This window comes from Enoplosus armatus, chromosome 4 (assembly GCF_043641665.1).
Source record: "Enoplosus armatus isolate fEnoArm2 chromosome 4, fEnoArm2.hap1, whole genome shotgun sequence".
Taxonomy (NCBI): Eukaryota; Metazoa; Chordata; class Actinopteri; order Centrarchiformes; family Enoplosidae; genus Enoplosus; species Enoplosus armatus.
The window spans coordinates 7,645,282-7,669,977 of NC_092183.1; the positions used below are offsets into that span (position 1 = coordinate 7,645,282).

Sequence of the window (24,696 nt, forward strand, 5' to 3'; positions counted from 1 at the left end):
TTAAACTTATTTGGAACGACACACATGGTACTTTTGAACATAAATACTTGGAAGTGCCCTGGTGTTGCACTGTTTTAGGGACAGGGATATATATATATATAATATAGAAACACCTTGTTGCCCCAAAATTATTATCGACTGGTGATTATTCCCGGGCATTATCAACTCCTCTTATTTGCTGGTTTGACTGCTGTGTTAAAACACCATTTTCTCTTGACCATATTCTTCATCGTACTGTGAAATACTCCCTCATGAAGCTAAAGGCGTACTTTAACAAGAACTTAATTAATAACAATAACTTGCTGTTTTGTGTTTTAATTTTATTTTCACTCTTATTATTGAAATATGTATTCTTAGTGGCTCTATAGCCTGTATAGTTTTCAAGACATCTACTATTAACTTTATTTCTGGTTTTGTAACTATCTGTAATATATTGTTGTGCCCTAAAACATTTAATGTTGCAGTTGTGTCTCTGCTCACTTCCCCCCACTTTGCATGCATTTGGTTTCCTACAGCAACCGACGTCTTTAAAGACTGAATTAATCTGCCACATCTTTTCAGGCTGCTGTTATTTAGGGTTTTGAGCTCAGATAATAATTCAGTGACTTGGCACTGATTGGGCTTTAAGTTCCCAGCACTGTGGCTGGCTGTGCTGGGTTTAATTTAAGACGTCTCTACAGTAACGCCGAAAAATGCTGGTTTGATGCTGGCACTCAGCAAGTGACACCATTTAAATGGGGTAATGGTTTCCATTTCATGTCGGTTAAATGAGTAACCGACAAGAAATGGAAACCATGACCTCCCTGCAGTCAGGGGTTTGCAGTGTCTCAGGAACACTGACATTATTCATGGTTTGTGAAAGGTATTTGTTCAACTTGATTACTTCATTTGTGGCTCTTGTGTTTATCTTAATTGACAACAGAAAGCCCTTCAGCTGTGATTAAGTCTGGCTCCTGCACACTATTAAAAGTCTCATCAGGGATCAGACTGGATGTCCACTTAACCCCAAGCTCCAGGTTTATAATGAGTTTTAAAACGGTCTCACTTTAAGACATAAACTAAAGAACATTTCAAGACAGGGAGAAGCCTACGTATGTTGTCAGTCCAACTAATGAATACAGCAGTTTTCTAGTTTACATTTAATTAAATATTCAGTGTAAGTTGCAGTACAGTGATTGATTATTATATCCATTCTGTTTTTGAGTGACATTCACAACCACTTAAGACTGATTTTTCTCATGCAGGGAGAATCTGAACCACTTCCTTTAGCAAGCGTTAAAATCTATCCATCCAGATGTCCGAGGCCTTTTGGCACAGGCTACTCTGTAAAGACTGAAAATCTAATCTAAAGATTGACATGTTTTGAAAGTAAATTAAAGAAAGAAATTAAATATCTGCTGTGTAAATCACAAGGTCTGTCCTCTCCTTTGAGAAAAATAAATAGTTTGTTATCATACAGCCAATCAAATTGTTCCATTTTAAACTATATTTGCAAAAAGCAGTGACTTCACTGCTCTTATATATAGAATATATTTTTAGTATTTTGACCATTTACCTGACGATTCTCTCTATCATTTGCATTATCCACCAACAAATACTCCTTCATACTTTTTTCCTGATGTTTGAATAAATCTAAGTGTAATAGTTTATGCCAGTTTTCTTGGCATACTGCGAAAGAAGCAGCTGAGTGTTCCACAAAATTTAGGATTAATATTATATATAAAATGAATAAATATTATTATATAAAAACACTAACTTCCCAGGCCCGGCTGGGTCACCTCTGCATGTGTGTGTGATATTGAGAGACACTTAAAGAGAGACCAGGGAGAAGACGACTGAAGTTTTAAGCTCTAAAAAACAAGTAAGTGGACCTTTTTATCTTTGATTATTTTGTTGCACAGTGTTCCCAAGAGTCAACAATAACTTACATGCTTAAAAATCAACAGAAGTTTTGACATTCCAGGCATATCATGGATTTTTTCCTTTGATGTCCAAGAATCTAATTTTCCATGACACAACTCCATAAATATGGAGAACTGGATTCACTGTTTGGACGGCAAAAATATGGCTATTTTTGCTTTATTTAGGAATTTTGTGTAGTACTGACTATCTGATTTGCGTAAATGTCTAAATGTTCATGAGACATACCACGTACACCTCTATTGATTCTTTTAGAATGAGTCATCATGGACCTCTTGTAGGGATTAGCCTTGTTTTTTTTTTTTTCGCATTACAGTGGAAAAACAACGGTTCTTGCGGAGGTAGTGAAGTAGTTTTTTCAGTCCTGTGTAGTATCTGCAGGACTTCCCTTCAGCCTCCACAGGGCCCTGACAAACTCTAGCAATATGTTAGGGCAGTCTGTACGTAGCCTGTGAGGTGAAACCCGGGGTCCACAATCCCTTGTACCACTCTTGCAGCTGCTTCAGCTTATTCATTTGAGCACACGATAATAATTGAAGGGTCTCCGACAACCAGATCAACACTTTTATCAACTCATCTCTCATCTGGAACATGGTGGCGCGACTCTTTAATGGCTGAAGTGGGATATTGCATGTCGGTTTTAGTCTGAAATTTCAGTTCACTTAAATGTCACCTGTTCGTAATTTAGTCTGGCATGTTAATCTGATGTTGCACTGCGGTCGTGAAAGAGGACATGCATCAGGACATGACAAGACTAATTGAGATTGAACTTGACCTGTAAGATAGGTGTTTATTTTGACCATATGCTGTACATGCTCACCAAGAAGTTAGCAACTGAGAAAGAAAAAAAAAAAAAGAAAGTAAAAACACAAACCAGACAGCAGGATTGGGTTAGTTAATTTCCATCCAAAACATTTTTATTGTCCTCCAAACTGAAAGGTTTACCCTGTGATTTGGCTTGTTCGCTGAGCCAAAAACATACATTGCATTTCTTCAGGTAGCAGTGGAGGTGTACAAAGATCTTTTTGACTGAGAGAAATTAATGGAAAGAGCAATACAGGATTCTCTCCTTCAAGTCACATGATAAGTAATCTTTGCATTCATGAGTAATGGAGAGATTAATTTCAGATCACGGGAAACTGGAGAGAGTAGCATCTGGTCTTCTGTAAAAGAGAGAGAGGAGAACAAAAACAAAAACAAAAAAAACAAACAAACAACCGTATGTGTTGTGTTTCTTCCATATTAGAAAAGGCCTGAAAATGGTCACACTGAAGAGATCGTTTCATCTCAGTTTGCCTCCACGTTGTGTCACGCCTTTATGTAGAGCATCTGTAGTGTACACAAATGGACACTGGATATGCAATTCAAAACCAAAGTGCCCACAGTCGATATAAAGCAAGGTCACATGACCCAAAACAGGTGATGTCACACAAGGGGGAGGGGGTCGAGACTGGACATGAATGTAACCAAACGCGGCCATCAGTCTATTTGTGTGTGTGTGTTTGTGTGTGGCGCATAAATGCCAGTGATGTGGCACTCAGCACCGTTAATTTACAGTTACTCAGGTGTCTGAACAAAAGAGAAAGACCTCCCCATCTAGTGACTGTGCAGTTAAAAATGGGCACATGGTGATTTAAGCTCATGCTTAAGTTGTGGTAAACCATCCAAGCACTTCTTTAATTAATAACTATAAATACACAGCAGCGTTTTTATCGGAGAGGTTTCTGTCTGCCTCCTCTCCCTGGGTGAGAGTGTGACGTGTTTGTCTCTTAAAACGGCTAACTACGCTTTGCTCATCTGCTAGAGGAAACACGGGTTATGTGGAATTGATTATCAACTTTCATATAGATTTTTCTATAATATATTTATATAGTTATTTTTCTTTCTCTCACGCACCCACCACGCTTGCTTGCTTTCACATTCTCTCGTCTCACTACTTTTATTCAATGTACACAATGTAATAAACATGGGGTTGAGTGGGGAGCGACAGAGCTGAAATGACAATCACTGAGAAAAAAAAAAAAGTAAAACAAAGCCAAAAAGAACTGCAGTCTTTTTTGTCATCCATTGGCAGTTGGACCGACTCAGCAGTCAGCCAGTTACAATGGTGGTTTGAGGGGAGGGAGTGGCCATGTCATCAAAGGGGCGGCGCAGGAGGCTCTTTCTTCGTTGGTGCCGTTTTAGTCGTCGTTTTCGTCGGCTTGGTAGCCGGGGTCATCTCCTTGAGGTTGAGGTTCTCCAGTGCCACGTCCAAGGTCATGACCTCAACACAGCCCATGGCCTCGAAGTCAGCGAAATTCCGCAACGAGCCGTGACAGTCGTCCTCGTCCTCAGAGGAGGAGGCCGAGGCGTCCTCGTCGGGCAGCAGCGTGGACAGCAGCAGCTCCGTCACGAACAAGCTCCTGTCGGCCCACTGGGCCTCGCATGCCTGCCGCTCGGCCTCAGACAGCCGCGGTTCGCTCAGCCTGCGAGAGAGAGATCGAACAGTAAGTCTCCATATAACACTTGTTTAAGTTGTTTATTGGACCACAATTAGGTCCAAATGTGTGAAGCCAAATTTGTGATGTCCCCAGATCATGCTTATAGATACACGCCTTAAACTGAGATTTAAAAAGGCTCCCCTGTGGCGTTTTTGGCCACTAGTAGCGCTGTGGAGTGATGTTTTTATGAATGGATCTGCATTTTATTTGTCTCGTGCAAGCGCATGTGGTTGACACGATACACATTCCTGCCAACTGTTTCACATTATTCCACTGAATGACAAGTGGACAAGAAATGCAGCAATGTGTCAGCAAAGGCAGGCTAGAAGAAGACTGCTGGTAAGTAACCATGTATGTAAACAATGCAGGTTCAAAATGTTAAAAAAAAACAGCTTTGAAAATGTTTTATGAATGAGGAAACATATTTGACAATACACACAACACAACTTTGTGATTAACACTGAGTGTAAACAGACCCTTTGTTTACAAGAGTACTCCACAGGTCACCTTTAAGGTGAGCACACACTGTTCAAACTATGCACATACATGATTGTGCACAGTGAAGGCTGAACATCCAAGTGAGGTAACAATAAGCAAAAAACATTTTTGAGTGGCGAGGGACTTAATGTAAAGACATGGAAAGTAGATGCAAAAGATAAGCTCGACAGTCGCACCTGCTGAGTAGAAACTGGGAGCTATGTGCAGAATGCTGTGTGTTGGACTCAGGTGGACCCGGGTTGGGACTGGGGTTGGTATTGTGGTTGGCGCTGAGGTTGGGGTTTGCGGCAGCTGAATTGGTATTGAGGATTGCATTGGCTCGGCCGCCACCCCGGGTGGCGTTTCGGGCCGTCTCCAACTGCTGACGCGCCGCCTGAGCCTGCTGTCGCTCCAACTGGAGTTGCATTTGAAGCTGCTGGAGCTGGGAGGCTGAGGGGCCTGAGCTGAGCTGGCCGCCTGCTGAACGCCGCACCCCCGACAACTGGGACAGAAGCTCTGGAGGAACAGGAAGGAGAAGACACAGGTTTAATGTCAGCAACCTGTGTCATGCCAACCACTTAACACTGGTTAGTATGAAGATTAGCAGTCTACCTGAAAGCCAGTACACAGTTTACCAGAACGTGTGAAAACACACTCTTTAAGCAAATCATGCAAACTGATAATAGCTCAAAATAATACCTTTTTAATAATTTGTTTTGTAAGGTGTAAATATGTAAAATTGGTCACTTGGTTTATCCCTAAAAACTAGTACCTCTGAGCTATACTGTCACAGAACTAAAACCAGAACAATGTAGGACCACTGAGCAGCCTCTGATCCACAATCAAAAGCACAGCATTGTAACTCCAAAGACACATGTACAGTATGAGATACTCATCAGTGAGGTTTTCAGGCTAGAACTCGACCAGTCGGGTCAACGGCCCAGCAGGTATAGGCGGTGATTAGGGCTGGTGCCCTGTTTGTGAAGCAGACTGAACAGGGACCCTCATTATGGCACAGCTGGAGCTGACATGGCGAATGCCAAGCACTGAACCAGATTCAAATTGGGAACAGGATAAATGAGGAATTGCCACAGCAACAACTCTGGCCACACATTACTGTACTATCCAGACTACCTTTAAGTGCACACTGAAATACTGTCGAGGCATTAATAATATTTATGCTACTGCAGGTAATATATCTGTGTGTGAGAAACTATTTCTATTAAGATTAAATGTGTCTATTTATGAGTGCCACACACGTGATTTAGTACTGAGCACTGGTGTTTTGTGTGTCAGACCTCCTGCAGTTGCAGCTGGGTACATATGAATTACATATGAGTAACAAGAAATAATTGTTTTCTGCCTGACTCTACTAATAACAAGAATATAGTTATTTTTGTCTGACCCACATCAGGCTCCACAGCCCCATCTTCTGCAACATTGTGCCTCAGAGGGAGCCTGTACAGTATCATACATGTCAGCATGGGTTAACCATGTACCCATGACTTCTCCTCCACATGTGTGACTGACCTGCTATGGGGTCCATGGCCTCTCTGCTGTAATTGGAGCTCTGTGAGGAGCTCTGACTGGTGGAGAGCCCCCCTGTGGTGCTGCTGGTGAAGTGCATGTTAGACCTGCGGGCCCGCGGACCCCCCAGCCCACGCCCAGGGTGAAACATCCTCCTCACATGCCGCACCCCACTGGACTCATCGTGGAGCTCGCCGTTAAGGAACACATCAAGACCATAATGGTGCTACAACTCTTTGTCATTTCTGATTACACGTTCAGTCTACAAAATGTGAAAATCCCCACATTAGCTCTCAGAGCCCAAGCTGATTATCTTACATTTGCTTGTTTTGTCCGACCAACAGTCCAAAACCCACAGATATACATTTTAGAAACCTTGTCACATTTGAGAAATTGGAACCAGCAAATATTTGTAATTTTTGGTTGCAAAATGACTTGACTGATCAAAATTATCACAATAAATTCCCTGTTGATCGACAAAGGTATTAATCATCTTGTATTTTCAGCACAGAAACTGTCACTGCCACTCCTCTAAATGCTCAGTACACTCAAGCCTTCTGAACCAGCTGCAATCTGATAACATATTTGCATGGTGCTCTCATGTCACCATGAACCCACGCACAAAACACCACACTGGGTTACAGCCACAAACAAAAGCTATGGCCCTATTTTGTGCAGCTTAAGATGCACTTGTTCTGTCCATGTTTCATTTAACTAGATTTTTACATCTTTTGTTTTCTCCACTTATTCAAAGTACTCTATAAATAGACTGCCAGGATGCAGTCGCCAGTCCTCTGAGTCTATCCCTGAGTACAACTCGCACGGAGTGTTTCAGCTGGTTCCTGACAGGCAAAAACAGATGCTGTCATTTCAACCCTTCACACAATTTGATAAATAATTAAATTTAAGGCTCACTGCCTTAGAAATCCTTGAAAAGTGCTTCTTTCTGTGGTTCTCCTGAAGAACTTGTACTAATGTGGACTGAAGTTCACTCATACATATAGGTTAATTCCTATATCAACTGCATTTTCAACCTCAAAGGAATGAAGGGGCTGTAACTGACTAACACATTCCATATAATTTCATAGTAATTATAAGACATTCCTCAATTTTTCTTCTTCAGAAAAGTGTCCTCTGCTTGAGTAGCTGTCCTCACAACTGGTTTGATTCAAACTGAATCACACATGAATGTGTTTCTCTCTCACAAAACTCCCTAATAAAACAGTTTTTTTCCTGCATTGTTTACTTTGTTGGCAGTCTTCACTTTTATTGGCACATTACTACCGTTTGTGCCCCCGACTATTATTGCCTTCTGGCAGAAATGTGCGTCACCTCACTGCAGTGCTTGTGACATGCCAGAAGAACAACTAATAAAAACAATGCAAACCAATAGGGATGCACTTAACTCTTACTACTACTTAAACTCAGGCTATCTGTCAATACCAAGTGCCGATCCGATACCAGTGCTCCCTTTTTCCTAAATCTAAAATCTGTATACCTCACTAAGTAACACAGTGAGGTATACAACTCATCACAGCCGATACCCAATCCGCTTAGTAAGGCCAGTATCAACTACAATATCGATTCAGATTGGATTGGTACATCCCTACAAACCATCAAAACTACAATGTCAACAAGGTAAAAACGTTCACTAGTTACTGATAACATCTTGGGTATAGCCCAATAACAAAAACATGTAAGCAACATTGAACTGCATTTAAGCTGCTGTTTAGGAACATTCAACACATTTAATAATGCAGTTAATTTACCACTACCACACATGTTTCAGAGGGACAATCTCAAAGGAGGAGAATAAGGACAACTTGTCCTTTACTTGCCTTTCCTCCTCTTTGCACCAAACAACTGGCAAACAGTGTGCAACCAACTGATCAACTAATGAAGCCCCCTTACTTGAGTTTGTCACAATGACATGAGACACATAATTTAGTTTAAAAACAGTACAACAGCCATGAAATCATTACTGTACATATTCTTACCTCACCCTCCATGGTGATTTGGAAGACTACCACAGGAGGCTTTAATGTTATTAGCAAAATGTCAACAAATGTCAGTTTCAGTGAACAGACGCCTCCCTGGTGCGCTAATCTTTAAAGTCACAAAGCAATCTGGATGACACAAACTGCATCCCTTCTTTCACATAACATAAGCATAAATATCTGAATCGTTTCAGCACAGAAACCTTGAAATATCTTCTTCTCTTCACACAACTGACTGAAACACAAATTCAAATTGTTTCCTTACAGTCAATATTGCAACCAGGTTATGGCCATGTCTGTGGAGAGAGGGAGGGGGGCTACTACTTGAAAAGGATATCAAGTCTCTGGGTGCTCTGTGTTCAAGTGTGAGATGAGCAGCAAAGTCATCTGTCACATGATTCGGGTCGCCACCTGGCAGCGCTGCACATATGGGGCAGATCTAGAGGGCAGGAAGAGAGAGCGGACACGTTAATATCAGCACACTTCACTGCACAGTCAACATTCACCAGTTGGTGCTGGGTCTTCTTGAACCAACACTGACATTGGTAAATATCTACTGAACAAATGCCGTATTTAAACACGAAGAGATGCAATCTGAGGAAGGCTCCAGCTCTGTGTTGAGTGCGTCAAAACTAACAAACAGAATGATGAGCTGTACTGTTGTACCAAGGACACTATGAAAAGCATCATGTTATTTTGTTAGGTTCTTAAAAGGCTGAAAATCTAAATGAGCCTAGCTAACTTACAGAGTTAATTTTGATGTACCCGAAAGGCTAGCATAACGTGTCAAACTAAATTTATGATCATGAACTACATTATAATTTTTCACATGATGCTTGCTGCCTGTATGCTGCTGTGGGTGACAAGTCGCTAACTAAGTTATTTACACTTGGACAAAGCTACCCGACAGTGTTTGAGTGCACAAGTGAATACCTGCGACATGGTCTTCAAATTAACTTAACTAAACCAACTAAAGAATTATTAGTCACATTGTGGTAAATGAACACCCCTTGACTAACCAAAGACAATTTCAAAATTAACATTAATTTCAGAGAGGATACATTATTTCTTATCTGAATAACAGCATTTAAATGTGCCACTCCAACACACTTTATTATAATGGTTTGGACCTCCCTCAAGCAAGTTTGAAGAATCAAAGAAGGTAAAATCAAACGTTGTCAGGAAGGAAGAAAATCTAAAATACATGCCAAAAAGGTCAGCAGTAATATAAAGCGTACAGTACATGGGTTAAGTATTTCTCAGCAGTTCAAACCACTGTTTTCTTGCTGTCGGAGGAAAAACAGTGAACATCTATAAATAGAACTGCAAAGTCTACCTGGCATCACTTGTTCAGTTCAGTTTTTGTTGCAGAGTCAGAGGCTGACATCAGAACTAGTCTGCGACTGTGACGTTGTGAAGCAAGACAATGCATAAGATGTAAACATACTACAACATACTTCGTAGCAAACCTACAGGATCCTGTAATGTGAGGGACACTGTCAGACACTGAATCAATTTACTCCATTGAGAAAACATTCTGAGGCACGCCATGAAAAATCAACACAAGTGTAAATATTTCCAGGTGTTAAGTTCTGTGCAAACATCTAGTCAAAAGTTTCATAGATGGCTGTGTGTGAAGCTTCAGCACCAACTTACCACTTCTGTGGAGGTCTCTGTGTGCTCTGCAGCCACGTGCTCCTGCAGGGAGATCTCCGTGTAGCCCATCCTGCCACAGTAGGGACATGTGAAGGCCTGGGGCTGTTCCACTGAGAACGCTTCTCCACCGTAGTACAGGTCTGGAGGGGAATCAAGACGGACATTGCATTCAGTGTCAGTGTTTTTTTGGCCTGTTTTAACTGGTGGGATTGCAGTGTTTCTCCTACATGGGACCAAAGTCAAATCGCAAAGTAAAGAACAGAAAGTTAAAGCTTTAAAATGTGAATTTTTACCAGGATGTTACCAGTCATGTTAAAGCCCATTTGGACAAGACTAATTAATAAACAGGTTCAATTCAGACAGGTTTAGTCGATGACAGACGCCTCCTAGTTCACCAAATTTTTTTTTTTTTGCCACATTACATCTACTCTACTCACATAAATCCACCTGTAAGTAGTCTAAAGGCAGAGTCTACAGTCCCTTTAATGACGTGTAGCATTTAGCTTTCGAGACAGCTTTACTTAAACCTGCAGTTTTTCCCCCGCCTTTCTGCAGTCAAAACAAGCTATTTACCTATCCAGCTGACACAGAGCACCATTAGCATTCATTTGGAATAGTGTTTCTGTCCACCTGATGAATGTAAGTCCAATTCTCACTTTCCTACTGGCTCTGATTTGTTCTCCACCAAGTTCTGAGGGAAATATCTGGTTCTTTAGTTGATAAATGCTACACCATGTTCACCAGCTGGTTGCTACCTTTATCTGGCTGCCATTTGGTGTTGGACAGGTAAGATACTGTGTGTTTAATCTGCTGGAAACAAGGCTGCAGTGAGCCGAAAGATGCAAAAATGCTCCACAGAGCCGAGTGGATCTGCAGTGTCTGGTAATAACTCTGTTTCTTTAACGTGAGTGAGCCCTTTTACATTACACACAGTGGTCATTGTGAATATAAAAACATTGATTAGTGCAGCTTCACATAATAAGCTATAATACAAATTTCATAGCCTACTGCATATAAAATCACTTATAAGAAGCAGTTTATCTGTAGCTATTCAAACAGTCCAGTTCAACAAAGAGTCTAGCATTTGGCAGGTCATAACAACTTTTCTCATATTTCCCCATCAAAACAATAGAAAGATTTCGATTCCACCATTAAACTGAGGTGTGTGTGTGTGTGTGTGTGTGTGTAAATACTGAGATCTGCCATAAAACAGTTGGTTCAGTTGGTGGAGAACCAACAGGCACACTGAAAATACACAACAAAAACCACAACCACAAAAATGAGGACTTCGTCGTGAGCTTGTACCTTCTGCTGTCTTTTCAGCAACAGTTTGTATTTTTTTTTCTCCAACAGATTGTAAAACAGCATTTCCAATGTGCGAAAGGCTAAATACCAACATATTTCACAGCACTAATGCATGAAATAATAATAGAAGCGGCCATCCAAAAGCAGGAGAATGGTCCATTCAATCAAAACCATAATTTTACTACATTTGAGATGATACCACATCAACTGTAATGCTAAATTAACCAATTATTAATAGTAACTGAATTTACAGTAAGTATGGTGTAGTTAAGATTTGAATATCTCTATCCCCGTCACTGCCACTACAAAATGTTTCATTTATGTACAGATAAATCAAACCCAGAAGCCCAAAATTACACTCCCAAAAACTCCTCAGACTGTCTGGGTCAAATCAGTCACTGCTAAGCCATTTGGGAGCAGCCCTCCCATCTGAACACAAAAACCAGTGCTAGCAAGAGATAAAATACACTGTTACAGTTTTATCTGTGCATGCTTATCAAAGCCACTGAAGGGAGGTTTCCAAAGACTACCAGCACCTAATTATGACATGCCGAGAAATGCCAGGTCTTGATTATTTGTGACTGGTGTCTGGCAGTCCTTGATTACAAACAAAATCACTGTGCCAAGATGAAAACCTTGTCTAAAAATTCCAGATCATGTATTTATGAAGCTATTCATTCTTTGTTTTTGGCATAATCTGCCACAACAGTCTCTCAACTGATCTTTCGCAAATCACACCTCATGCACAAACTTTTTTTTGATAGTTCAATGTTGATACTCAGCTTACGATAATGTCTGACTTTCACTTGTACACCGACATTCAGGTGATAAACCATTATGAGGATCAGTGTACAGACACTATCTATCAAGATTAAGTGTCCCTAAACACTACTAATTACAACAACAAATATAATACTGAATGACAGACAGCTCATATGGCTCAATCTCACACTTCCCATATTTTCACAACCTGGATAGGCACTCTGTTCATAATCAGTCTGATGCAAATATCACTTCTACTTACCAAAGTCCACTCGGGTTAATATACACTGCATGGGATGCTCTGTGGTGTGTCTGGTTGTGGTTGCACCGCTCTCATAGCACGATGCACACAGATCGTAGTCGTAGCAAATTAAACATTTGTATCGTCGACCTCTGAAGTTGCCTTTTAAACATGCATCACAGCTCACGCCTGAGGGAGGAAAGATAAGACATGATGAGAGACTGCAAACACAAATTGGAAGAATATGGAGTCTTGTTGGATATCCTGCTGAAGGGTGAACAAATTAACCAAATGCCTTGCATCTTTCTATTCTAAGCTGGTTGCGCCACATTTTCGTGTTGGAACATCCCAGATCACAACAGGATGAAAGTTTCTCAAAGGTATTATGCCCATGGTGAAATATACATGAACAAAATATAATGCAATCCAATACGACAGTCCTGCAATAAATACTACATATGTATACAGTACTGTTAAGTTTTAATTGAGGCTGTGACAGAAGTTGATTCATTTTTAAGTGGTGCTGTGGTAGTGTACTGGAATGCATTATAATTGCTGTACTTTTTGTATATGTGTTGTAAATTTGCTTTTGTCATGGTGGTGAAAGGACATGGGTGAGGTGGATTGGACCTCAGTGTTGTTGTCACATTTGTGTTGTTTGACTGTAAATGCATTCAAAAGGAATACCTTCACAATAAACATTGAGCAGAAACAACACTTCTATATCACATGGTGTGTATTTACTGCAGTGATATTTCATTGCATCATATTTTACAGGTATGTTACTGTGTCCACCCCTTGCAGCAAGAGTTACCAGACTTATAGACTAGTGTCTACCCCATTCATCTTTTAATAAAACTACACTCACAACACCAAGCTCATTCATAAAGCCATCCTCATGAATATGTCTGTCACAACACTATATATAAAAGGTTTAACCTCATGTGACACATGGGGTATATGGGTACGGGACCATATGTGCAGTTCTTGATTGACTAGGACAGTCGTGCAGTCTCGGAGTGTTGTCTGACAGCAGGCTGTCTAAACTCTCTTATATCTCCATTCATAGCTAGTAAGCTGTAAACGTTTAGTGCCAACCTGATCCTGTTGTGCAGCGGCTGACGACTAGCAGTTGCAGACACGTTAATGACAGTATATCTAAGACATTCATAACTTGACGACTACTGACAGCAAAGTTTACAACAACACAGGCATGGAAAATAAAGGCCGTTCAGGCCTGACTAACCTTGCTGGCTAACCATTTAACGAATAAACCAGCTACCGTTAGCTGACAAGCTAGACAGCTATGGTAGACTTTACCTAACACAACTTTTTAACGGTTGGTGAGCTGAAACATTTACTGACAATGTTAAGTGATGTCTACTTGAAACTAACAACGAACTTCAAGTCCAACAAGGTTGGCCACAAGGACGAGGTGAACGTTGGTTTGCTAAGTGTTAGCTTGCGAAACTAGAATCTAAAAGGCCAACTTTTATCTGGAAGGAAGCTACAACTAGCTAACATTAACAATATGACAAGCGTAGACCCCGCAACGCCATCTGGGATTCGCTGCTCTCTTATGTTTCCTATTCTCGGCACTCCCCCTTGCTCCCCAGCTCGTTAACGTTAACCTACATAACCTATTACCAGTTAGCTTGCAGGTTAGCTAGCACAAGTAGCTAACATTAACTAGCTTCTTCCGCTTATATGTCAGCGTTGTTTTGGTCAACTAACGCTGGCTGTTGTACATTTCCTAAAACATAAACGTCAAGTGCAAGGTCCGTTGGATTAAATAAACATTTTGTGGCCGCCATAATGCGTAACCACGAAATTACACCGCAACCTTGCTGCTAACACTAGCCAACGTTAGCTAGGATGGGCTGCAAAACAAGAAATTCTCGGCTAGCTAGTGTTAGCTAGCGGTGCTCTGTCAACGTTTTTATCACAAATTCCGACTTGCTCACGCCTCTGTGTTGAAGTGTATTCTTACCTTCATGACGGGACATCCTATGAACACTAACGCAGCCCCCTGCTCGGGCTCCCTGGCTTACAATACAGAATAATATCAGTGAAGAGAAGAGAAGCCGGGGCTGGCTGGCTGTCCCTGGCCTCTTCCCTCATGAAGGATCCGGTCTGGCTCACTGCCCCCCTCCGCCTCCTGCTGTGTCACTGTCCGGTGCGCTGCTCCTCTGTCCACACGGTGGCGGTGTTGCCTCACTTTTGGTGTGAAGATTGCCTTTGCAGGTGGGTGGCTGAGATGGCTTCAAGGACTTTGAACGGGCTCCAAGAGTACCCCCCAGAAAGTATTTTTTACTTTGTTATTAATAATTTACACAAAATATCCTACATACCAGATTTTGTTCACTCTCCATCTTTCTGAACAGGAATAAAACCACTTAGATATGTTTCCCCGTCACCTGGTGGGGCTCCATGACTGTAAATATATTCTCTTACTCCAAAATAAGCTAAAATAGGCTTTATTGTTTGTTTTAATATATGTCTATGTATACTAACTGGGAAGCAGTTTTGAGACAGGCCTTAAAACATAGCTTATAGATCTTTATAAGACAAATATACTGGAATGTCAGTCATGTGAGCATACATACATAATACTTAGACCTACTTACCTTAAGGTCAATTACCATCACCTGTTCCCTCTAAAAAAAAAAACACAGAAAGCTTTAATAAAGTTATTTGTTCTGGCTGACATTAAAGATACATTTAACAGTTAATCATAACAGAAATATTTTGGACAGATAGCACTAAGAGCATCTCTGAAACCTATAACCTATTCTGAATTTATCAAAATTAATGCAAAATGCAATTCCATATGCATGGTTAAGCAAATAATATAAGTGATCAATTGTGGTAACCTTAAAGCTATCTCCCATCGACTTCACTTATCAAATGCACAGCTGCTTACATGCAGGGCTCTTCATCATGAGATATTGATACTTTTAAAATTAAAATTTTAAGTGAACGCAGAGCTGCATCTTAACCCATAAAGGTGATGAGAGAAACCTGGTGAAGGGTATACATTTAAATATAGCTCTAAAAAGTTAACAATATCAACAGTGATTGGATTTTAGAAGATTTTGCATTAAGTACAAACCAAGAATTACAGGGCATCCGCAAGCTTTGTGTGAGTCCTTTTGAGAAACAGCTCCCGCTAACACATGTGAAACTCAGTGGTTTCTGCAAACTTGGTTCTGACTTCATAACTTAAGTGTTTGACAATATCATGAGGAATGAGTCAGAGCAAGGTTACGCTAGTTAAAGATGTTCAAATTACGGTCTTTCTGCTCTCCCCACAGAGCAGCCTGCGTAGGTCTACTTGATTGTTTTATTTCACAGTGCCTCATTGATGGGTGTAGCCAAACAAACCTTGTCAGGCGAAATCTGGACAGGTCAGCATGGTGCAGAATCAAACTGGCTCTCACACTGGGCAGCTGGCTGAGGTGTGTGGATGGAAAGAATAACAATACCCCTGCGTGAGAAGAAACTTTAACTTTTAAGTACATGTAACTGCCAATGTCTGACATCAGGTCAGTCCAACAGACTGATTCTGGGAAGTCTGTAAGTTTTCTCACTTAAAAAAAAAAAAAAAATAAGAACTACAGACTTTTTCTTACTCTGGCGTTCAGATAAAAAACAGAAATAAAAGGAAGGTGTGACATAAATGCAAACTGCAGTAAGTAATTTGTCACAAACCAGATTGAATCCTTTCTAAAACATAAAATTGTGTATTATTATGAATGAATTATATTCCCATGTGAATTACAATTGACTGTGTGCTCCAGGATCACTGATATCCATGAGGGAATCAGAGTGAATGAGCAGGATGCGATTTTACGCTCTACGCTCTAGTGTCTGTTGTGTTTTCTCGAGAATACAGTATGGGTATTAATACATGGGTAAAAATAGGACAGGAAGTTATTTTAGATGCTCCTTTATCACCCACAGCTTCACTCTCCTCCTTTGAAAAAGTCATTTTTGATATTAATGCAGGTTTTAAAAAGAAATTTGATCAAAACAATGCATAGTCAAGTCAGTCCAAGTCAGAATGAAGCTGGTAATATAGAAGAGATTGGATTTATTTGCATGTGACATTGTTTACATTGTGGGTACAAAACAGACTTCAATACACTGATGAATCGATCTTTCTTTTCAGGGCAGTTTTGACATTATCAGCAAGACGATTGATTTGTGTGATACATGTACCATCATCTGAAATCATATAAATCATCATGTAAAATAACAAATATAATAAAGTGAAAAAAGCCACAAAGTTTAACTGATATACACTGAATACCCTGCTGATCAACCTGAGGAATAGCCGCTAATAGAGACCATGATAAAGAGCCTGAGGAGACATACAATCACTGAATGGTAAACCCACTGACCTGGTGCACATTGTAACCAGCAGCATGACTTTGTTTTCAGAGATGCGTAAAAGCTGGTTCGATACCAGGTACCAGGGGCCGCTGGGGTGGCAGGTGACACTTCCTACTGGGTAGTGGGCGCTGATGTATGTACACACAACAGTGGTGTTATTGTAGCAGAGACCCTTGCGTGAGTGAGCCCATTCTTCGCCTCATCAATTGAAACCGGTCGGTGAGCTAAGCTGATGGTTTGGCAGCGCGCCAGGCGGAGGGGACGATGCTCTCAGGGGGAGCCTCGCCATCCCCCCCCCCCCACACACACACACGGGTCGGAGCCTTTTAAATATTCCCATTGACTCGCAGAGAGGGGGGGGGGGGGTTCCCACATATTATAATGAGCAAAGGAAATCATTTTTATTGTTTATATTACTGTAAGATTTAAAAAATAAAAAGTGGGCTCCGGGTCTGATCCTCTGGAAGCGCCTCTCCGCGTCAGTGCGTCTCACAGGCTCGTTGACTGTTCATTGATTATTTCCACGCATTGTTTGAATCCGGTTAGGCAACAAATATGTGAGCTAGATGACCTTCATACCAGCTACTGGATATGTTTTATGGCGGCCTGCGTCAGCCGTACACACCCACAAGGGTTAAAACACGCGCAACGTGAGAAGCCTACTACGACTTCATTCAGCTTTGCCACGCCTTTAAACGTAAACAAATGGGGGCTTGACCAATAAGATCCGCGATAGATCAGCCGATGATCAGATGACTGAAAAGGAGAAACTATTTAAAACTCTAATCACACACTTGATGCTAGTTAATACATTTCTTGAGCGGTGCTTCACACCAAAACGCACCACCGGCTCTGTTGCTCTTTGTCACCACTGGATCTACACTCTCTCACCTACCTACCGCGCCACCACCGGCAACACCAGAATACATTTTATATTCCCAGGAACCTTTTAATTCCTCCACACTCGTCTGTGACTGAGAAATGAATCATAAAGCCCGTTTACTGTGGATTTTCCTACAGTGTGCTGCTGCGCTCTTTTCGTCCGCTCTTGGGGAAAACGCTGTTCTCAAAGGTAAGAAATGGCTTTGTGTCTTTTGTTCATTCTTTACTGTCATTTATTTCTTTTCCAGCCTCAAAGCGAAGTGTCAAAATCTATCACACCGCTGTTTAAAGTAGGGCAAACCTGCGCTTGTGAAAATCTATGAATGAAACAATAGCCTGTTATAAGCAGCCTAAACCTCATATTTCCGCACATCCCCGCCTGATTAATCTGCATTTTTTAGGCTATTAGGGCTAAATTACAAATGTGAACAAGTGTGGCGGGGAGAGCGAACCAGAAAAACGGGGATGGATTTAAAGGACAAGGCTGCGACGTGTCCTTTTTGGGAGAGCAGCAGGAGTCTTGACGCAAGGCTCCAAGTGGAGGACACACAACGCCACGTCTGTGGGAACTATTTGGAAAGATGTTCCGCTGAATCCGCGTTTTACCACTGACCGCTCACCAGCGTTTTTACTACCCAGCTGAAGTCATTTTGGTCTGTGTGGCCCATTACCAGAGGGTGTTGAGTTCATCATTTAAATTCAGATCTGACGTTTGTGCTCTGCGCGGCGGAATTAATCCAGTTTTAATTCATTCAGCCCCTCCATCAAGACTCAAACACAAAGAGACCAAATAAATGTCTTCTAGAAGAAAAAAATCAGTGCAGTCTTAAAAGAACGCTTTTATTATTAACTTTTCCATAATTATGATTTTGGATAAACTGTCAGCATCCTCTTAAGTGCTTCCAAAGGCTTCTTGCGTCAGTTAAATGCTCTGATTGTACCGTTTTAGCCTCAGGCTTCAAGCCAGAGAGTACAGTGTGTTAAAGTCAGATATAATTATACGAGCTTTGGCTGCAACTGTGTGAAAGAGAAGATGAAATAAAAGAAGAGAGGAAGGGTGGCTCTGCGCCTGAGTCTCCGGTAGAACTTGCACCCAACTGGTATTATTGCAGCAGATGTTGATTGGCTGTCTCGGCCGCTCCCTGCAAGGATGACTGGCTCAATGGTTTCTGAATTGCATGTTTTTTGAATTGAAATTTCTTTTTAGTGAGATTCATCCTTTTCTTCTTTAATAGATTGCAGAAATAAAGTTAATCTGAGCATTTCCTCACTGTTATTTTCCTTCAGGTGAAGACAGTGGATTCGATGAATTGTCAACAGATGGCAAGGCTCTCAATGGTATCATCAAGTACAACATGAGAAAGAGTCTAGATCTGGAGCAGGAGGGCTGCTACCTGCAGGCCGGCAAGAAGGAGTGTCTAGAGGAGTGTGGCTTCAACGCTACAGCCAAGACTATCTTCATCATCCACGGCTGGACGGTAACTATGACTCGTCCCTGTTCACTCCTGACAAACTGCAACCTCACCTCTCACTGAGTGAAGGAAAACTTGTGTGTCGCATGGACGGAAGTGTTGTCTCTCCAAACAGAGTGCTTTGATTGTTGGAATGTGTCATGTGAATGTGAGATAACCGAGTGCAGAGTATCACCAGGTTAAAGTAGTCTGGCTGAATGAATGAATGAATGAATGAATGAATGAATGACTCCTATTTTCTTCTTCTCTCAGATGAGTGGGATGTTCGAAGGTTGGATGCAAAAGCTGGTCTCCGCAGTGATTCAGCGTGAAAGTGATGCCAATGTGGTTATTGTTGATTGGATAGCGATGGCTCAGCAGCTGTACCCCGATGCAGTCAACCATACTCACGGCGTCGGCCTCGACATTGCCGCCTTGCTGGACTGGCTTCAGGTGTGTACACGGTTATTTAAGCTCCTTCAGCACTTGTGAAAGTAGCTTTGTTTCCTCTTGAGAATCCAAGTTTGAGTGTTCTGCTAAAACTGAATGATCAAATCTTGCAAATGCACCAATGGGTTTCTATTCTGGTGTGACACCTGCATTGGCCACTGACCACAGTACCCTCATGCACGTGTTGTCACTTAATGCGGATGTATAAATGTGTCTCATAAATTATCATGTGCTTTGGGATGTGTCTTTTTATAAATGATTTATGGTGTTGTGCGTGATCTGAGCAATCTTGGCATTTCGTCAGTAATGCTGAGTGACAGAAGAGCAGCTGAGTACCTGCAAATTCATAAAACCTGCCCCCCTTCTGTCTTTCCATTTGGGTGATTTAAGAGATCACAGCCTTTTGCGAGCACAACAGAGCTGTCAGAACATTTGAACATTTGAAGACGTGAAATGGTATGCTAAATATCCACTTAGTATCTTTAATGTTGGATGTTTTTGGAACTACCAAGTCACCCAGAGGCAGTAGCTTAATTTCTTTCTGGTATGTTGTCTTCACAGCTTAGGATATTTTATATTTTGTCTCTTTTTTTTAAGAATCTCTTCAGATAAATGCTCATCAGAGGATCTAATAAGGATCATGGCCTATTCAGTACTTCTGAGGCAAAGACAACAATTCCCATTCAGCAGGACTGTCACAAAATTGGACCGGTGCACGAATGGCAAGTGAGGAGAGATTTAGGCCTCCTGCCACATAGTTGTAAACATGGACAAAGAGTATTTCATGGAGACAAACTGAGACAGATGGTGGAGGCGCTGTTGCATGGAAGGGACTGTCAGTAGATTCTGTCCGGGTTAACTGAGCTTGGCTCCGCTGCAGGCACGACTGATCATCGCTGGCTGAATTTGTTCAGTGTGAGTTAGTGTTTACGGTGGCAGCTGCTGATGTGAGTATTACAACTTTTTTTTTTCTCAAACAGGATGAGGAGCAGCTGCCTCTGGAGAATGTGCACCTGATTGGCTACAGTTTAGGCGCTCACGTAGCCGGCTACGCAGGAACGTATGTGCGAGGGACCATCGGCAGAATCACTGGTGAGTTAAGTGCAACATGAATCGGCAACAAACGCTCCTCAAAGACTGTACTGCCTCATTCTAATGAACCTTCTGTCTCATCTTTTATTTTCTAAATAGGTCTAGATCCAGCAGGACCAATGTTTGAGGGTGTAGAGGAACAGAGGCGCCTCTCGCCAGATGACGCCGACTTTGTGGATGTTCTGCACACGTACACTCGAGAGGCTTTGGGTGTCAGCATTGGGATCCAGCAGCCAATTGGAGACATTGATATCTACCCCAATGGTGGTGAAGTGCAGCCCGGCTGTGCTCTGGGTGACGTGCTGGCAGTGGCTGGAAGTAAGTTATTAACAAATGGCTGTTTGTGTTGGCTTTTTTTTCAGCTACCATGGCTGTCCTGGCATTATACCCAGCCTGTTGGTCCATATTTGACCGTATACAGTATACCTAACCTACCTTCCTCTTTTTCTCCAGATTTCATGGAGGTGATGAAGTGCGAGCACGAGCGCGCCGTGCACTTGTTTGTGGACTCTCTAATGAACAAGGACCACATGAGCTTTGCCTTCCAGTGCACCGGCCCCGACCGTTTCAAGAAGGGCATCTGCCTCAGCTGCCGCAAAAATCGCTGCAACAACATCGGCTACAACACCAGAAAGATGCGCAAAAGGCGCAACAGTAAAATGTATCTGAAGACACGTGCTGACACTCCCTTCGGAGGTGAGTTAAAATAAGGACGTGGCGTGAAAATGCATTGCGGTCAGTTTTATCCTTAACCACTACTACTTCCTACAGTAAACCTGATAAGCAACTAGGTTCATAATCACCAAGTTTCTTATCTTTAACCTCCATATTCAACATGTTTTATGACTCCACCGTTGCCAGTGTAAACTACTACTGTACACAATTCCACAGTGGATCAAACATTAACTGTCTTATGTTTTCTTTTAAGGCTACCACTACCAGATGAAGATGCACGTGTTCAACAGAAAACAATTCGACAATGCAGATCCCACCTTCCACGTCAAGTTGTATGGAGCCCATAATGATACAACAAACATATTCGTCGATGTGTAAGTACAAAATCTAAATCTTCCCTGCAAAACCATGACAATCCATAAAAGCACTGTGCCATGGCTTGGCTAGTGTCCTCCTTTATGTACAACCTGGTAGCTACAGTGCCTGTGATATATAAATTTGGAATTTGAACCTTGTTTGTACTGACCTTTTCGAAGTGCCAGTCACATGTGCTGTATATCAAGCTCAGACTGGAGAAAGAACTCCAGTAACTCTCAGTTCAAGTTTCCGTAGATGCTGAAGCTAATTTAAAGTCTTGGACGTAAAAGCATGACTTGACAATACGTCAACAATCGCACACAGCAGCTCAGATTGTTCTGCCTTAGTCACAGTACTTTTTAGAAATAATTTATTTTAATTAATGTAGAATTAAGATTGTTGTCTTGAACATACAGCTGCTAGAACGTCTGTGTTCAGTTTCCTGAGCACCTGACTTGACCTGATTTCTCCTCCCTTTGTCCAGCCATGATCAATCTGTCGGTCTGAACCTGACCAACACCTTCTTGGTGTTTACTGAGGAGGATATTGGTGACCTGTTGAAGATCCGTCTGAGCTGGGAAGGAGAATCTGAATCCTGGAACTCCGTCTGGAAGAACATTAAGAAAACGTTCTGGGCCTGGAACACAAAGCCTCCAAAACCTGTGCTGGAAGTCCGGCGGATTCGTGTGAAAGCTGGGGAAACACAGAAGAAGTAAGTAGGGCGTGCAGCTGTCTAGACGCCACACCTCCCCAAGATTTGTTTTTCTTGACAAACATTTACTGATATTTCTCTTTTTGTTGTCGCAGGTTTACGTTCTGTGCCCAAGACCCTGCAAAAACCGAAATCTCACCAGGGGATTCTGTGACTTACGTGAAATGTCGTGATGGCTGGGAAGTGAAACCAAGAAAACGGTACGAAACATGATAAAATGTTGGATATCTTGTCAGAATAATCTTGCATTAAATGATATTTGAAGAAGCTGTAGTATGGTGTGTGTTTTGATTATTCTTAGCAAATGAAACCTGTTTTTGATCGACAGGCTGCCCATGTAACGACTCGGCACTTCCAACAACTGATGTACCATCACCATGGGGGACCGAACATGGATCAGCGAGAAGCACTGCCTTCTCTTTATTTGAGCACTTTTCGTAGGAGGAAGATTCATCAGCGCACGGTGGGAGGGGCTTGACTGGACTCTTAACTGCACCTGGGTCCATGGGTTTCTGGAAACAAGGAATCTGGGGTCTGTCCAGCCTACGAGACTGGGGAAAACGACGCGCAGGCCGGAAGCTAAGGGCAGTCCTAAACGCGTTAAGATTGCCAGAGGAGTTACAGAACGTTCCTTTGTGTGGACTAGTGACGTAGAATACAGATCTGTGCCAGTGGACATACACCAGCAATTGTAGTCGCTGTACTGTACATTTTTAAATATTTTTATTTATGAAAAAAAAATGGAAGCACTGCAAGACCAACGTTATTTATCAGAGCACATCCCATAATGAAGCATATGATGAATGCATTTCTCCTAGATGCAGTATTTGTGTGTATGTTGTGTGAGTGTGTGTCAATGTGTGGGTGTTTTTGTGTCTGTGGTGACCAAGAAGTGTGCCTTTTCTGCTGAGAGATTACTGATACACTGTATACCTGAAGGAGATACCTGATGTCATTGCACACAACCTCTTTCTGAGGCTTTGTGCATAGTGTTACTGTTAATGTATGTGGCTTATTTTGGGTGTGTGTTTTTGTATATAATGTAAATAACTTTTTGGAAAAATAAATTCACCTGTTATTTGTAGAAACTGTCGCCTATCATTTTTACTGCCACATGTGTGTTGAAAGATGTCTTTATTGCCTCAGTAAGGATGGGATTATGTTTCTCAGAGATGCACGTCAACTGTCGTGTTTATTGGTAATCGTAGGTTGCAACATGCAAGCTACAATTTGCATCATGAGAATTTGCTGTAAATTTCTACATTTCACTAATTCAAACATATTGGAGCCCCCAAGGATTTAAATATGCAAGTGACATTTGTGACACTGCCACCATTTGTGATCTGCATGTAAGCGGAGCTCACAAATCACTTGTGAAACTGATGCCTGGGTATCAAGTAAGCTTACTGGTTGATCCAGCTCCTGTCGGGACGAGGAAAACTTAACACATGTTAACACATGTTATGCTCAAAATCTGTACAACTCTAAAATAAACAGCGTTTGCCTTCATGTGACCCTGAGAAACATGTTCAAGCCTTAAACAATCACGTCTCAGGAAACAAAGCTATTGTGAACCTATTGTGAAGTTTTACCAGAATAAGGACAATTAAATTTTTTTTTTTTCATGATACCTTTTATTAGGACGGTCACCTGTAATATCGAATAACAATTGGTTTTTGTTTTTTATTCTGCTTGAATCGTGCAAACCTGGAAATCTAATTCCTCCTGAGGCCTTGTCAGCTCTCATTTAACAAAAGCTAATTTATCCAACCTCAACATTACTCCCACCAAACTGGAAAGCTTATGAATAAATACACCAAGTTACAACACTTTTTGCTTAACTATACATTTGCTGTGTTACAGCATAACACCTTCTTTGAACTGAGTGTTTCTCTATTCCAGCTATTAATTTGTACAGTAGTTGTTGTCACACGTTTTACACATGTGCGCATATTGCTCACTAGTAATCTCATCTTTCAACATAAAGTAAAAGCCCTCTGTAATAAAGTGGTTGCATTGTGAGTAGTAATAAATCAGGAATGCCACCAACATTCCTGACCTATAATAACACATTTGGTGGTGAGGTTGCAACATCCTGCTGAGCCTCATGTTTCTCTATACAGCAAAACTGGATTACAGAGAGTCAAGCCAAATATTTTGTGTCACACCTTCCTCTGCCCTGTTAGGTTTCACTGAAATGTCCGGCAGGTTAGGAGGATTGTCTTGGCAGTGTGCTACACTTAACACCAGGTGGTTGACTATGACTGCCAGATCTTAGTTGTTTTGGCTGCTTTCTGCCAGCTTGAGTAGTCTCGTT

The 24,696-nt window shown here is 41.6% G+C and overlaps 2 protein-coding genes across 2 annotated transcripts; one reads left to right on the forward strand and one right to left on the reverse strand.

Moving 5' to 3' along the window:
- Nucleotides 1–2,806: 2,806 nt before the first annotated feature.
- On the reverse strand, nucleotides 2,807–14,447 carry LOC139284092 (E3 ubiquitin-protein ligase KCMF1-like). The gene is made up of 7 exons (XM_070904257.1): nucleotides 14,356–14,447; nucleotides 12,387–12,554; nucleotides 10,058–10,197; nucleotides 8,739–8,840; nucleotides 6,408–6,588; nucleotides 5,075–5,393; nucleotides 2,807–4,385 (listed from the first exon to the last, which is right to left on the reverse strand). Exons 1-7 carry the CDS (start codon nucleotides 14,369–14,371, stop codon nucleotides 4,058–4,060), a joined length of 1,254 nt encoding a protein of 417 aa, XP_070760358.1. The 5' UTR covers nucleotides 14,372–14,447; the 3' UTR covers nucleotides 2,807–4,057.
- A 3,151-nt stretch (nucleotides 14,448–17,598) lies between these two features.
- On the forward strand, nucleotides 17,599–23,467 carry lipg (lipase, endothelial). Its single transcript, XM_070903661.1, has 10 exons — nucleotides 17,599–17,832; nucleotides 18,930–19,120; nucleotides 19,367–19,546; nucleotides 20,524–20,635; nucleotides 20,735–20,953; nucleotides 21,089–21,331; nucleotides 21,564–21,684; nucleotides 22,152–22,379; nucleotides 22,475–22,579; nucleotides 22,708–23,467. The coding sequence occupies exons 1-10, from the start codon at nucleotides 17,742–17,744 to the stop codon at nucleotides 22,718–22,720; spliced, it is 1,503 nt and encodes a 500-aa protein (XP_070759762.1). The 5' UTR covers nucleotides 17,599–17,741; the 3' UTR covers nucleotides 22,721–23,467.
- Nucleotides 23,468–24,696: the final 1,229 nt, after the last annotated feature.

Excerpts from the sequence above, each read along its gene's own strand:
- lipg (XM_070903661.1), top strand. The coding sequence starts at position 17,742 with ATGAATCATAAAGCCCGTTTACTGTGGATTTTCCTACAGTGTGCTGCT. Across the intron at positions 20,636-20,734 it reads GACCATCGGCAGAATCACTG|GTCTAGATCCAGCAGGACCA; the intron begins GTGAGTTAAGTG and ends TTTTCTAAATAG. Across the intron at positions 21,685-22,151 it reads ACAAACATATTCGTCGATGT|CCATGATCAATCTGTCGGTC; the intron begins GTAAGTACAAAA and ends CCCTTTGTCCAG.
- LOC139284092 (XM_070904257.1), bottom strand. Across the intron at positions 6,589-8,738 it reads ACAGAGCACCCAGAGACTTG|GATGAGTCCAGTGGGGTGCG; the intron begins ATATCCTTTTCA and ends GGCGAGCTCCAC. Across the intron at positions 4,386-5,074 it reads TCCCAGTTTCTACTCAGCAG|GCTGAGCGAACCGCGGCTGT; the intron begins GTGCGACTGTCG and ends TCTCTCTCGCAG.